Here is a 14237-nt window from a genome sequence, read left to right as displayed (position 1 = left end):
ACTGGGTCAAACTCCAAGGTCAAAAAATCAAATATGATGGTATCCAAAGAAAGGTCTTGTCACAAGGAATACACATGTGAAATATGAAAGCCATAGCTCCACCCAATCAAAAGTTATGGGCAATGTTAAAGTTTTTGCGGACAAACAGAAAAACAGACAGACAGAAGGACGGACAGGGCAAAAACTATATACCCCCGAATCTTCGATACGGGGGCATAAAAATAGATATCAGTACATATAGCTATCACAAAACATTGTCAAAATGCGATGAAAGGGGCTATAATACGAATATTTTACGTATGATTGCTTAGATATTTTTAGGGTCTGTCTTGCGCTTGTCAAGTTCCAAAAATATGACCAAAAAAGAGCTCTGTTTTGACGTTGATCGTAACGCACCACAACAATCCGAAATGACTCAGTCAATTGTTGTACAGGGTAAATATTTTGTTGTTGTTATTGTTTTAGATGAATTCATTGATTTATAAACCATAAGATAAGATAGAGGGAATGCTATACAATATTTGTATTGAATTAAATAGCAGTAGAGAACACAAATAACAATAGTTATTTATCATGTTTGTCTCTGATATATGATAGCGTGCAAATTTTTCTGTATCCCCACTTTAGGAGATTTATCCCTCGAAAGATCCTACACTTCTTGGTAATGAATATCACAAACTGTAAGGTTATGGAAAAATTTGCTTACCAAAAGTTATTGCATTCAATTTATATTTATGCGAATTTACATGTTTATCAAGTCCAGCACAATACCCTGATAAAGGTATATAGCTTGATAAAGCTAGATAGCTTTATCAAGGTATTACAAATACCTTGATCAAGGTATTTTATGTAATGAAAATACAAAAAAAAATCCTAAAAAAAATAAATACTGAAAGTCGAGTTTTCAGTTGTTGTCCATGTTGTCAGTAAATTCACTCATGCATGTAAAGTACTCAAACACAAAGAAATCAGTATAAAATCACGTCATGTCATTCTTTTATGCTGTCTTTTTGATACCTGAGTACTTTTCATGCATGAATGAACACACTGACCACAACTCATAATTCGACTTTTAAATTTAATTTTTTAAGAATTTTTTTTGTATTTTCATTACATAAAATACCTTGATCAAGGTATTTGTAATACCTTAATAAAGCTATATAGCTTTATCAAGCTATATACCTTTATCAGGGTATTGTGCTGGACCAGTTTATAGCTAAATTAAAAAAAAGTTTTGCAATGTTAAATAAATACTGACTGGGATTGAAGGCAACACTGATTATGTTAGCCCCCTAGGGATTAAATATTGCCCAACGCATAGCAGCACATATGCAATGTTCAACTCAATTGTTTCCCATGCATTATCTGCACGATGACTGTAAGTGCTAGCAAATTTTCAAGTTGTCATGATTATGTTACAGTACCCTGTGTTTTTTTTTTTTATTATTATTTTTAGGTTATATTTTTTTTTTGGAAGTCATCATCATATCATTTAACCACATTAAATCAATCTACTAATCAGAATCAAAATCAATTATAACTCTTTGCCGGTCAATAGTAAAAATTAAATGACTCATTTTTGGGTGGAGCCTATATATCACTGTTTCTCTGTATAGAGAATATACAAGAGACTATTCTTTACTGAATGTGACAAAAATTTATCTCCCATTCCCCAATGGGATAATATATACCAAATGGCCTTTTATATCCCATTTGGGAAATTGGTCCCAATCTGTTTAAAGCTATTGCATATTTGGAGTTGGAGACTATTTCGATAAGATTTTTTGAATCATTAATTTTACCTTTTATTATTGCATTAAATATTTTTGTATTTTCAAGTCGGTCAATGTGGAAACCAGATTGGGTGCAGATTCTGGGATTTAGCATTACGGGAGCATGCTGCTGTCAATAAAGTAGGTACAATATGCAGGTAAACTAGTGGCGGGTGATCCATTTCATATTATTTGTAGTCATAATTGCCAGTAAGCGTGTGGCTATATACTATTCCGGGTTTGTCTTTCACATTTTCCCTCATCCTGTTACACAACAGAAGAGCGAATTTTGTGAGTTGCATTTCATTTTTACAGAATGGTGTCTATGATGAATCTGTTGGGAGTTTTTTTAGGAATGTTGATTCTCGATATGAAAACCCATCAGATATTCCTTTGGGACAAGGACAAGGGAAGATAAAGTCTCTAAAAGCAAGAGTGAGTTAATGTGAGATAAAATATGTACTTGATTGTAGCTCATAAATCAGTTATTTATATGGAACTTCCTTTGCTAAATTTAATGTTTAGCAAAGAGTAGGGTTCGGATATTCTTACTAACATTTACCAAGCAAATCAATTTCTATGGTTTTACTGTCGGTTTTACAATATATCATATTTATTTATTCATTACAGATCACTGTTTTTGTTATTTGTAGGCAGTCCTAGTAGACATGGAGGAGGGCGTGGTCAGTGAGATGACCAAGGGACCACTGAGAGAAGTGTTTGATTACCAGCAGCTCATCACTGATGTCTCAGGGTCAGGAAATAACTGGTAGGTCATGCTGGATACTGTAGACACTGGAAGTACATAGGTGGATTAAAACATCCAAGACACAGACCTTATGACTGACATACCAGAATTATAAAAAAAAAAAAAACTCAGATAGGCTACCCAAGTTTGCTGATGAAATACTTATAAAGTAAATTATTAATGACATAAAATTCTACTTTCTTTTCAGATATATTTACATATAAACAATCTACATTACTATCAAATTCATTCTGAAAGCATGTGAGCATCGTAGCTCATGGGCCTCTTGTTTGTGATGAAGTCTTCTCCCGCTTTTCTGTAATATTGTGAAGCACAGATACTTCCATTGATTTAACAAAAATGTTTAACAGAAATGTTAATTGCAAGTTTCAAGCAGAAAAGTTATGGTGGCAGTACTAAGTTTTTAAAAACTTTAAAGGAAAAGGAGGGTATTGATTATGATGAAGAAAATGTCTGTGCCAAAAAAAATTTACTTGTAGGCAGAAGGTCACAGCATCAAAGAAGGTCATAAGTTTTCAGGTATAACAGTTGGATGTCTTGAAAGGGGCATTAAAAGATTAACTCAACTTCAGGAAGCAATATCAGCTGTCCGTGATGATTCACAATAACATCATTTTTCTGTATTCAAGATTTATTCTTGGACACTATAAAATTATTATCATTACATAAATAAGTACCTGTATTTGATGCATGTGTTCTATTTTACTGATTTTTTCACTCTGTTTTATATAGGGCAGTAGGACACAAAATGTATGGAACTATGTACAAAGAGAAACTATCAGAGGTTATCCGGAGGGCAGCAGAATTCTGTGACTGTCTGCAGTGTTTTTTTGTTCTGCATTCAATGGGTGGAGGTAAGCTTTGTTTATTTTTACACAGATTTCTTTCAGGGTGAGCTTTGTGGCAATAAATGCAGGCCCGTAGGAAGCAATTTCACTTTGAGGGGGCACAAAGCAATTTCACTTTGAGGGGGCACAACCATACATTTTCAGTTGGGGGGGGGGGGGGGCGCTATCAACTACCAAAATTCCTTGACAAGCAGACAAGCAAAAAAAAAAAAAAAAAAAAAAAAAAAGGTTATCAGACGTTATAATTGAGGGGGCACAAGCAGATAGTAGCTATGTTTTCTATAGTATTCTATATGTCGGCAAAATTACTGGAGTGGGGGGGCACAGCCCCCCTGTGCCTGCCCCCCCCCCCCCCCAGTTCCTACGGCCATGAAGTGCTTGTACATATAGTTACTATAGTTTCATAAAGATCTGTGATGTTTGGTAGAGTTTGTATGAAGATAACTAATAAAGATGTACTCATTTGTACTGCTGATTTGGGGTTTAACCATCAAATTAAAATGGTTTCTCTCTTACTGAAGTCTTCAACTGATGATTACAAAAACTGACTTCTCAAACTCTGGCTAAAATAAACAATTATGACACATTTATAGCTATAACAAAGCAATTTACATTTCAGAGAAAATTTGTTATAATAATGATAATTCATCTGTTGATCACAGCACTAGTAAATCATTATCAGAACAGGGTGTCCATGATTTAAAGCCGCAAAGCAAGTGATAAATTCAGTTAGTAGTACATGTATCAAAATCAGAACAAATTTTGTATGGAGAACAACAAGAACATATTTCCAATAGTAATTAAGTCACAAGGCAGTGGGAACTTGAAATTCTGGTTAATAAGAAACTAACAACACTTGCTTGGAATGAATGAATTCAGAATGCTCGTATGCCTTTGTCCCATGATGGTGACCTTAATGAGTCTCATGACCTTGACCTTGATTCATGTTACCTTGGTCAGGAGCAATATTAGGTTAAATTGAAGTACTGAAGATTAGGGGTGTAACAATATACCCAAATATTGCAATACTTAAAAAAATTGTACTGTATCATGGTGCAAAAACTGTCTACTGGTACCTGTTTATCTTGAATATAACATTTTAAGCATTTTACCTAATAAAAGTGAATTTGTTAAGCTGTTTTTATTGCGTTCAATGTTCAAAGCCTATTAAATGTTACATAATGTATTTTAAACTGAAGAAACAATCTACAACTTTTACATGTATCCTTTTATATTGATAGGGAATTTCCTATTTCAGAACAGAGACACACAAATTATATAAAAAAATTATGAAAGGTGAAATATTGTGATACATATGGTGATACAGTCCCAGTGTATCATGATATACGATTATACCATGATATGCTTTAGCTGTATGGTTACACCCCTACTTCAGAGCCAGATTTTGCAACTCTTGTTTGAAATAAATTCAAACTTTTTCAGTTTAAATTTTTATTTCATTGCCCATGAACCCAAGATAAGGGACAGAGAAAAGGGTCTCATAAAGAATAGGGGTGGCATAGCATCAATAACATGTACTGGTATATGTTTTATTAATACAACACAACAAATAACTATAGCAACATGACTTTTCAAGAGTTCACAGGTTTTTTTTTTTTTTTAAAAGGCTTTTTACTTTCACTTTTTTTTAATATGTGCAAATTTGCAATATGCAATTTCTACAGAAAATAATTCATCTGCGGAGAGTACATTAAATTACTATAAAATAGCAGAGAGGATTTAGGTAAATGATCACTTTTTAGTGTAAAATTTAATTGTGTTGATTCAAAATCATGATGATAACAATATAACAAAATTTCTTAATATTTAGTTCTTTTAATAATAAAATTAATGAAAATGAAAGAAAAATAGACAAACACCAGGATGAATGGAAAAAAAGAGAAAAAGAATCATAAATGCCCTATCACATATTTCTTTACATCTGTCAATAAAATGGGTTTATGTACATATATATGTGAACATGTATGTAAAATTTTATATGGCGAAGTAAGTTAAACAGATCACATGATAAATAATTCAATAAATGCTCAACTTAAAAGTAGCACTTTATAGAAGGGAATCCAAAGCCTAGCTGTTATTGATTGTGTGTAATCTGGGGGTATATGATCATAAGTTTCATCCAAGTATGATGAAGTATCAGGTTCTTTTATTCCATACCTCATATATTATTTAAGTAATGTAACAAAATAACAGTATTGCATAGATAAAGTTGATGATTGGATAATAGTCCTTAGACACAAAGTTTTTATGACAACCACTTGTAGACTCGAATTTCTGAAAATTGTGTTCCTCTCAGCATCACAGCAACATTTCCAGCTCTTGTTACAGCAACATTCAAAGGCTTTACATCAGGTGCAATGTCATCTGTGTTTTGAACCAACGATCGTTGATAGTTACCATGATTGTCAAACACTTGCACCCTGAAATTCCCAGCATCAGCAACTATGACATTATCTCGCTTGTCTACGGCAACTCCCATGGGACAACACAGATTGCCAAACTTCCTTTTAAAGTTCCCAGCTGTGTCAAAAACTTTGATACAGTTGTTACCAGAGTCACTGACAATGATATGATCTTTGCTGTCCACTGCTATGAAGTTTGGTCCATCAAAGTGTTTGTCACCAGAACCATGCCATCCAAATTTTACAGACATTTTATTTTGATCTGTGAATACATAAATGTTATTGCCCTCCAGGTTTGAAATAATAGTCTGATTCTTTGAAGTTATAGCTATACCACTGGGTTTATCAAAGCGATAATAATCTCCAATAGTTTGAAGCACATGACCATCCATATTGTATAGTCTCATTATTGCCGATCCTGCACCATTTATTGCCAGAAGAATTAAATTGTCACGAGTCATTGTCACACCACTTATTTTACAGTCACAGCTAAATCGACCAATCAGTTCACCAGCATTTGCAAACACTAAAACTCGACTCCCTGCCAGATCTGTTACTACATACTCCCCGTTCTTTCCCACTGTCAGTCCATAAGGTTTCATGAAGTCTGCTATGGTGGTTCCATGATGACCAAATCTGAGCAAAAGATCATCATTGCAGGGGGCATTTGTTGCAGTAGCTGGTACGTTGGATGGAATGTCACTTGGTGCTTGTGGGTACAGATTACCAGAAACTGGAGAGACTGCAAAAAATAATATATTTATATTTAGAAAAACATCCTTTATCATCTTCAATCTTTTTCAACAAAATGATCATGCAATGCAGTTGCATGTCCATATGACAAAATTACATAATTCTAAGCAGATTTACACGTCACATTAAATAATAACCATCCATTTTAAATCCTTATAACTGTCCAGAAATACAGTCATGTCAAAGTAAATCGATGACTAATTAACAGGCGAAAGCATGACAGTGATTCACTGTTTAGAGTAAATTCGAGTTACTTACCACTTCGAAGACTTCCGTCAATAGGGCTGCCTTTAGGGCGTGGAGGAACCATTGGTTTCTTGACCACAGTGTCTGAAAGACTTGATAGCAAATGGTTGTCTGGAAATTCACTCACACCTCCAAGTGGAATCATCGTTGGTTTCTGGCAAACGGGGCATGGAAATTGTCCCGAAGACTCATAACCACGACTCACTATGAAATCTGTCAGACAACCCTGACAAAATGAATGTAAACATGGCAGAGCTTTGGGTTTATCAAACTCACCAAAACATATCGGGCAAGTTAAGTGGTCCTCACGAATTTTTGTTCTCAAACTCATTGCCGAAACTGGACGAAATTTTGGACCTGTATTCATGTTTGTTTTTAACGGAAGTTTGAATTTTTGCCGTTCTGCCAACCTCCCCACGATTAGACATTATAAAAGTTGAATTGTTTACGTTCTTCAATCCGAAACGATCAAACGCAATGTGTACAATGTACATTTATTACATTTTCAACAGTGAAATACTGTGATTTATTTATTGAATAAAAGTGATATTCTCTCACAGTGTGAAAGGATACCAAAATGATATTCTCTCACAGTGTGAAAGGATATCAAAGTAAGTAAAAAATAATTTCTGGCCTGTCATAAGGTAGAGATAGTAACTAAGCATGTTGATAGGGCTAAAACTGCAAATTTCGTCCCAAATATGTTGCTAAAATCCATGCTATGTAATGTTTTCAATCACAACTGCTAAGCTATGACGTCTCAACCGCTCAACTATGACGTCAAGCCTATGACTCTGTTAAGAAAAGAAAGAGGCAAAGGGAAAATCAAAGAAAATGTAATAAACAGAAAATTCAATATTTTATAGATGAATATGGAATTTTTTTCACTCGTGAGACAGGATTTTTTTTTTTTTATATTTTCACTCGTGCTTCACACTCGTGAAAATATCAAAAAATCCTATCCTCTATATGTACAATATTGAGATGAAATTGAACAGTTAAGATTTAGGGAGTTATTTAATTCGATACGTAATCAATGAACCAGAATTTTTTTCCAGGAGGCTCCCTCTTGACTAGATCATATTTTGTGATGGGAGCGGGAAAGGCCCACATGCAAAAAACTGAAAGAAAAAAACCAACAAACAAGCAAACAAACAAACAAAAAAAACCCCAACAAAACAAAAACAAAGCATTGATTCTTTGAATAGCCTCCTCTCTCCTCCTGTATTATAGAGTGAAAATGCATCTTGTGAAAATCTTCTCTGCTCCTAGGTAATAGCAGATAAACTTCGCTTGTACATTGCTATGATGAGCAAGGTATGTGCCTCTTCCAGATTTGTGAAATTCATGACCCCTGGGTCAGGAGTTCTGGTGTAGGGATTACCGGTATATAGTGAAAATGCATTAATTCTTTAAAAGTCTTTTTCTCTGCATCTAGGTATTTAGCAGGATAATTAAGTGCATGATTTTGCGAGGGTTCATCTTCCAAAATTGTGAAATTAATGATCCCAGGGCCAGGAACTCTGGTGTTATGGTGGGGATGTAATGATCATGCATTGTATAATGATTATCAATTAATTTTTTGAAAATCCCCCTCTGCTCCTGGGTATTTAGCAGAGTTTTAGCACGGATGTTTTTACCAGATTTGTGAAATTCTTGACGACTGAGTCAGGAGTTCTTGTGCAGGGCATGTCATGCTTGCAAGTCATTTCCGGCATCTATAATCTAATAAAACAAAAAAAAAAAGGTAATCATTCAAATATTTACTGGATGCAGACCAGTACCACTGTATCTTTGAACAACACTCACATTTAATTGTGTTAACTGACTTTTGCTTTATTCTGTATTGTATATTTCATAATTAAACGCTGCTGCAATTGTCTTTGTAAAATGTATGAACAATTCAACATTAATTGACTTCCATTTTTTTCAGGAACGGGCTCCGGGGTGGGAACTTTTATATTGAACCTTTTGGCTGACGAGTACCCAGATGTGTACAGGTATTATTAGCTTACCTGAGTTAAAACTTATTAAGTTGTCGTGAGCATCAAGAGCACAGTCTGCTGTAGGCTGTTGTTTTCTATTTTTAAAAAATTTTTTCTCGAAAAATTCTGGCAAAAAAATCCGAGATTTTTGAAAATCGTACTTGTTCAAATGATTTGAATTAGGTGGACTGACATGTGCTCTATTCCAAAGATATTCTTTGTTTGTCTGCAGCAACAATTTATTCTGCTATTTGTGATGATCTAAAATGGTTGCCATTGAATTTCGTATTCAGATAGATTGGGGATTTATTTTTACCCTTAGCATTATTCCCCTTTTTCAGTTATTTAGCTTTACCTCAGTGAATATGGCGAGGTATCTTTTAAATAGCATCACTAGAGTCGACATTATAGAGTTAATCTTTTGCCTTGACATTGGTAAATGATACACGTTTGTATTCTTGTTGTGGGTAAATTGATGATTTCATGAGAACTATTTTGAATTATGAAAAATGAGAGTTGACATTATAAGGCTTGATCTGTCACCTTCACATTGGTAAATAATACATGTTCACATGTTTGTAGCTCTGACTTGGGGTACCTTGTTTATCGCCAGCTTCACTTTTAAAAACAGGTGAACAAATAAACGATATGAGTTGACATAACCTTGAACTTTGACCTTGAAAAATAATATCTTATTTGACGGTTAATTAAACTTCAATGATAACAATTAGATAAATCATCTTTTAACTCCATAGTCAATAGAAAGAAATTGTAAAGATTTTCGATTTAATTTTTACCGGTTGCGGTAGCCAAATAGTAGGGCGCTCGCTTTATGATCAGGAGGTACAGGGTTCGAATCTCGTTCCCAGCGCCGCGTCAAACCTAAGACATTAACAAAGGTAGTGACTGTTCCTTCGCCAAGCGCCCGGCACTAGTGAAAGTCACAGGTCTTCTGGACGAAACCTTAAAATCCGAGGCCCCGTGTCAGGGTAGGCGTTGGCACGATAAAGAACCCTCACTGCTCAATGGCTTTTGAGCCCTTCACCGAGATATGGTGACATCTCACATGAATGAACAATTTTTGCAAGGCACTTAAAACCGAGTGACTTTTGCCTTGAAAATTGGGATATGACAAATGTTCATTTCCGTTTTAGATGTCTTACATGTATTATGCTTATAATCTTGTCGTTTTTAAATGACATTGGTAGGAAGGAATGCAGTAGTTGTAAGATTTAACTTTATCCCAAGAGGAAAATAATTTAATGATAATGGCTACGCAGAAGGTCAGAGCGTTTAGAGCCTGGTAGGATTGACAAAACAAAATGTGTTTTTGGCACTCAAGCAAAAGTAAATTGAATCAAATCTTGTCAAAACAACTTTTCAATGAATCCCGTTTTCAGGGTGGACTTTGACCATGCATTTGTAAATGATTTGCAAGGAGAATCTACCAACTTTCTATGTGCGTGACATGCAGATGATATAGGATAGAACACTGCAATCTGGCGCAATCATTTAAGCGGTGTCTCCTATTTTTTTTTTTTTAAAGATTTGTTACTGCAGTTTATCCATCATCAGAAGATGACGTTGTGACGTCTCCGTACAACAGCGTATTAGCCATGCGCGAGTTGACTGATAAAGCAGACTGTGTGTTGCCTATAGAAAACCAGGCTCTTGTGGACATTGTTAATAAGATAAGCCAGTCTGTCCCTTCAGCCAAGCTTGGCAAGAGAGTGTTCACTGCCAGCGGGGTGAAGGCCGGAAGCGCCATTTCGGAGGGAGAAGGAGGGTTATCGAAGCCATCAGACGAAAGACCGTTTGACAGTATGAACAACATTTTAGCTAATTTGCTTCTAAACATGACCAGGTGGGATTTACTTGCTTTTTATTTTCAGTATAACAACTGACCTTTACATTTACAAAATTATGAAAATATTGTTTCAATATATGTATCCATGTACTTTTTATTTGTTTGATAGTTCTGCCAGATTTGAGGGATCTTTAAACGTGGACTTAAACGAGATCACGATGAATCTTGTTCCTTTCCCAAGATTACATTATTTAGTTTCCAGCCAGACACCACTATTTTCTCTGTCCGATGTTCACCTTCCTCCCAGAAGGTAAACAAAAAAAATAAAAGTCCACTGCTGAATTAATTTCAGAATTTAAGTTGATGGTTGTGGCTAATTTCCGAGTTTTTTGTTAAGTTTTCAATAGAGTTAAGTTTGTTACACTGAAAGGTTCTTAATTTTATCGTTATTTATTCAGATTGGACCAAATGTTCTCGGATGCCTTTTCTCGAGACCATCAGCTAATTAAAGCGGATCCTAAACATAGCTTGTATCTGGCATGCGCATTAATGGTCCGCGGTAACGTGGAAATCTCCGACGTCAGGAGAAACATTGAAAGGTACTACATGTACTCAGCTCAAACCTCATTATACTGTTAACGGTTAGACATTTTATACTTGTAAGTGCTGTCTTTTGTCACTTCAGTTTTCATGAACCTCTTTATCTAGACGAATTCATTGGTATGCAAAGCTACTGTGAAAATGAATTCATGAATGGGAATAATAAGTTTTAACATAGATTTTTACTGATTTCAAGAAAAAAAAAATTTGTAGGTTGAAGCCAAATTTGAAGTTTATCCACTGGAATAATGAAGGCTGGAAAACTGGTCTCTGTTCTGTACCCCCTGTAGGCCAGAATTACTCCCTCCTAACCCTGGCCAATAACACTTGTGTACACAATACCTTTGTGGATCTCAAAGACCGCTTCAACAGGCTGTATAAAAGAAAGGTATTTCATCCTCTGTTTTATTCCTGAGATTGGGTAATCATAATATTATATCTGTGCCTTTTAAGGGCGTTTGATGTGCATGCAAATATTCAAAGGACAAAATAAAAATATAATGTCAAATGCACGTGCATATACTATAGAAGAAAATTGTTTCATCGATGTGCTCACGGTAGGTGCATTTATTTTAGCAGGATTCATGTTTGGCACTAATTCATAGCTCACTATCAAAATATGTCCAAGTAGAATAAAATTTTAAGCAAATCAAAAATTGTTATGTAATACTATATAAGCTACACGTACATCTTTTTCCTGGTATGCTACATGTACACATGCGATAGAGCTAGAATGGATTGCCGGTAAAAAGGTTGTAAATTTCAGGCTCATGTTCATCATTATACGTCAGTAGAGGGCATGGAGGTGGCGGATTTCGGTGAGAGTCTGGAGTCCTTGACGTCACTGGTAGAGGACTACAAGGGCTTAGAACAACAAATGAACAACCCTCCTCCTGCAGAGCCTCGACTGGAAATCTTCAAGTGACGTAGCGCGTTGGTTGCTAATGGAGATCATCCGGGTGTCTAGACGCCAGCAGTCCAAAGTCACAACAGAGGGAGGACACGATTTCGACAGCGGAAGCTGTATAATAGAGACTGTTGCAAAAGTCTGAGAAACATACACTACTTTCAATCTGTTGAAAAATATGTTTTTCATAGCGACAGGACTGAGTGTATATGACATGATGGATGGCATTGTTTTATTAACTGTGGTATTTCTGACGAAAAGAAAAGATGGGGGGGGGGGGGGGACTATCGTACCAAAAGTGTTAATTCTTGAAATGCTAATAAATGTGTACGGCTAGAGTCTTTTTCATGTTATCAATTTTTTTAGGGTGGATTCTGCTTGGTTTTTTGCTGGAAATTAGATAATGAGGTGTCCATGATGAAAATTGATCTGCACTGGAAAATTATATTTCGTAAAACTAATGAAATATCGCAAAAAATGCTCTCTGTGTCGATCGTAAGACCAAGGTAGTTCATCCAAGGTAAAACTTTCTTACTAGATTGTGTCAATCTCTTCAAACTTTACAAGGATAGCATCTTAACAAGCCAATTAAAACATTCGAAGCGAATTTGTCTAAAATAAGTCATTGATATAACATTGTTTTTACTGATCTAGCTCAGTGGGTCAAGATGAGAAACATTTAATAAATTCTGTAAACAGTGTAGATTATTAACGTTGTCCCAAGGGCAAGTGAGGGACCCAGGTATGAAATTTTATTGCATCAATCTAATGCTTTTAAATTGCTATACCTCAATATTTAAATAATTTTCCGAGTGTAATTGGCGAACAAATTCAAAATCACACACAAATGGAGATAAATCCCCATTGTAAGCTTATCAGGAAGTATGTATTGTATTGGTGACCGATTTTATCCTTTTTGATTAATTTGTACAATATTACCATGAGGACAGGGAATTCCAGAATTCATGTGTCCCCGATTCTGTATCTTAGCTCAAGGTTAATGTATCATTGGATATAATAAACATATATAATCAAGAAATATTTAACGAAGTATAGTTCTGCCAGATTTAAATTGAAATAAGCTTACCTTAATCCAGAGATCTGCCCGTATTTATAGGATCTCCCATGAATTCTGATTTGATACGATTTTTAGCCGGGCTCATTGCTCGAAGAGCAATAGCCGGCTTATGTTACGGTGTTCAACCGGAAATGCTGCTTCCTCACCGCCAAATCAGATTTACGAGTAAGAATATAGTACGTATGCTCAACCACCTTTGAGGCAATACAAACACTAAATTAAGTTAACCAAGAAATTCTCTTAACAAAAAACAAAAACAAAAAAAACCATTAATGTTAATATACTAGTACTTTCTCCCCTCTTCCACAATTAATTATTTGTTTAAAATATGCGAAAGGTTTTCATCAGGTCTCCCTGTCTGCGTCACATTCTATATACCAGGCTAACACTAATGCGGGGAGCACATGACCCGATGTACACCTTTATGAAAATTAAAACTCCCGCTGAGGACTCGTTTGTGCATAAATTTGACCTTGCTGCATCAATGTTTATTTACTTCTGTAAGTGATATAAGACCCCGAAACGATACATGTGATAAATTGTTTACGCTGTTAAATTCAAACAGCATTTTTATTTAATTTTTAAAACATTTTTTATTTATACTATATGTCATAAATATATTTTTGTGTTACATATTCTTCCAGTATCTTGTTATTCATCTGCTATTACAGTGTATGTTTCATGTAAAACGGTCTTTGTTCACTTCTCTGTAGATGAGCCAGCTCTGTGTACTTCTGAGTACTTTGATTATCTAAGTTATCCTCGCCAACGGCTCGGGGATACAAAACACTCAACTTGTTGGATAAAAAACGCATACAGTTACAAACTTTTATGAGATTTACCTCCTTTTGGCTTTTCCCGCCGATGTCGGCTGTCTAATGCTGCATTACAACATAAACTGTGTTACGCCGCTAAAAGTAGTGTATATATATATATATATATATATATATATATATATATATATATATATATATATATATATATATATATATATATATATATATATATATATATATATATATATATAAATTATATATAATGAAGTAAAG

The 14237-nt window shown here is 34.9% G+C and overlaps 2 protein-coding genes across 2 annotated transcripts; one reads left to right on the top strand and one right to left on the bottom strand.

Annotated features, from left to right (window-relative positions):
* The first annotated feature begins 364 nt into the window (after nt 1-364).
* LOC133175773 (tubulin epsilon chain-like) lies at nt 365-12215 on the top strand. Its single transcript, XM_061310886.1, has 11 exons — nt 365-435; nt 1840-1913; nt 2088-2207; nt 2426-2541; nt 3274-3395; nt 8745-8811; nt 10343-10660; nt 10773-10913; nt 11062-11202; nt 11417-11591; nt 11970-12215. Exons 1-11 carry the CDS (start codon nt 411-413, stop codon nt 12126-12128), a joined length of 1458 nt encoding a protein of 485 aa, XP_061166870.1. The 5' UTR covers nt 365-410; the 3' UTR covers nt 12129-12215.
* On the bottom strand, nt 5279-7178 carry LOC133175645 (tripartite motif-containing protein 2-like). The gene is made up of 2 exons (XM_061310758.1): nt 6824-7178; nt 5279-6554 (listed from the first exon to the last, which is right to left on the bottom strand). The coding sequence occupies exons 1-2, from the start codon at nt 7176-7178 to the stop codon at nt 5656-5658; spliced, it is 1254 nt and encodes a 417-aa protein (XP_061166742.1). The 3' UTR covers nt 5279-5655.
* Nucleotides 12216-14237: the final 2022 nt, after the last annotated feature.

The sequence above is a fragment of the Saccostrea echinata genome, unplaced genomic scaffold (genome assembly GCF_033153115.1).
Source record: "Saccostrea echinata isolate AGI-Se365-2 ecotype Australia unplaced genomic scaffold, CSIRO_AGI_Sech_v1 ptg000064l, whole genome shotgun sequence".
Classification (NCBI taxonomy): domain Eukaryota; kingdom Metazoa; phylum Mollusca; class Bivalvia; order Ostreida; family Ostreidae; genus Saccostrea; species Saccostrea echinata.
The sequence above is the reverse complement of the archived record's forward strand: the minus strand, read 5'-3'. Positions and strand labels throughout refer to the sequence as shown.

Bases quoted from the DNA above. Each gene is read 5' to 3' on its own strand.
- LOC133175773 (XM_061310886.1), top strand. From the start codon at position 411: ATGACTCAGTCAATTGTTGTACAGG. The intron at 3,396-8,744 runs GTAAGCTTTGTT...CATTTTTTTCAG, and splicing joins TCTGCATTCAATGGGTGGAG to GAACGGGCTCCGGGGTGGGA. The intron at 10,661-10,772 runs GTGGGATTTACT...TTTGTTTGATAG, and splicing joins TTGCTTCTAAACATGACCAG to TTCTGCCAGATTTGAGGGAT.
- LOC133175645 (XM_061310758.1), bottom strand. From the start codon at position 7,178: ATGAATACAGGTCCAAAATTTCGTCCAGTTTCGGCAATGAGTTTGAGA. The intron at 6,555-6,823 runs GTAAGTAACTCG...TATTTTTTGCAG, and splicing joins TGACGGAAGTCTTCGAAGTG to TCTCTCCAGTTTCTGGTAAT.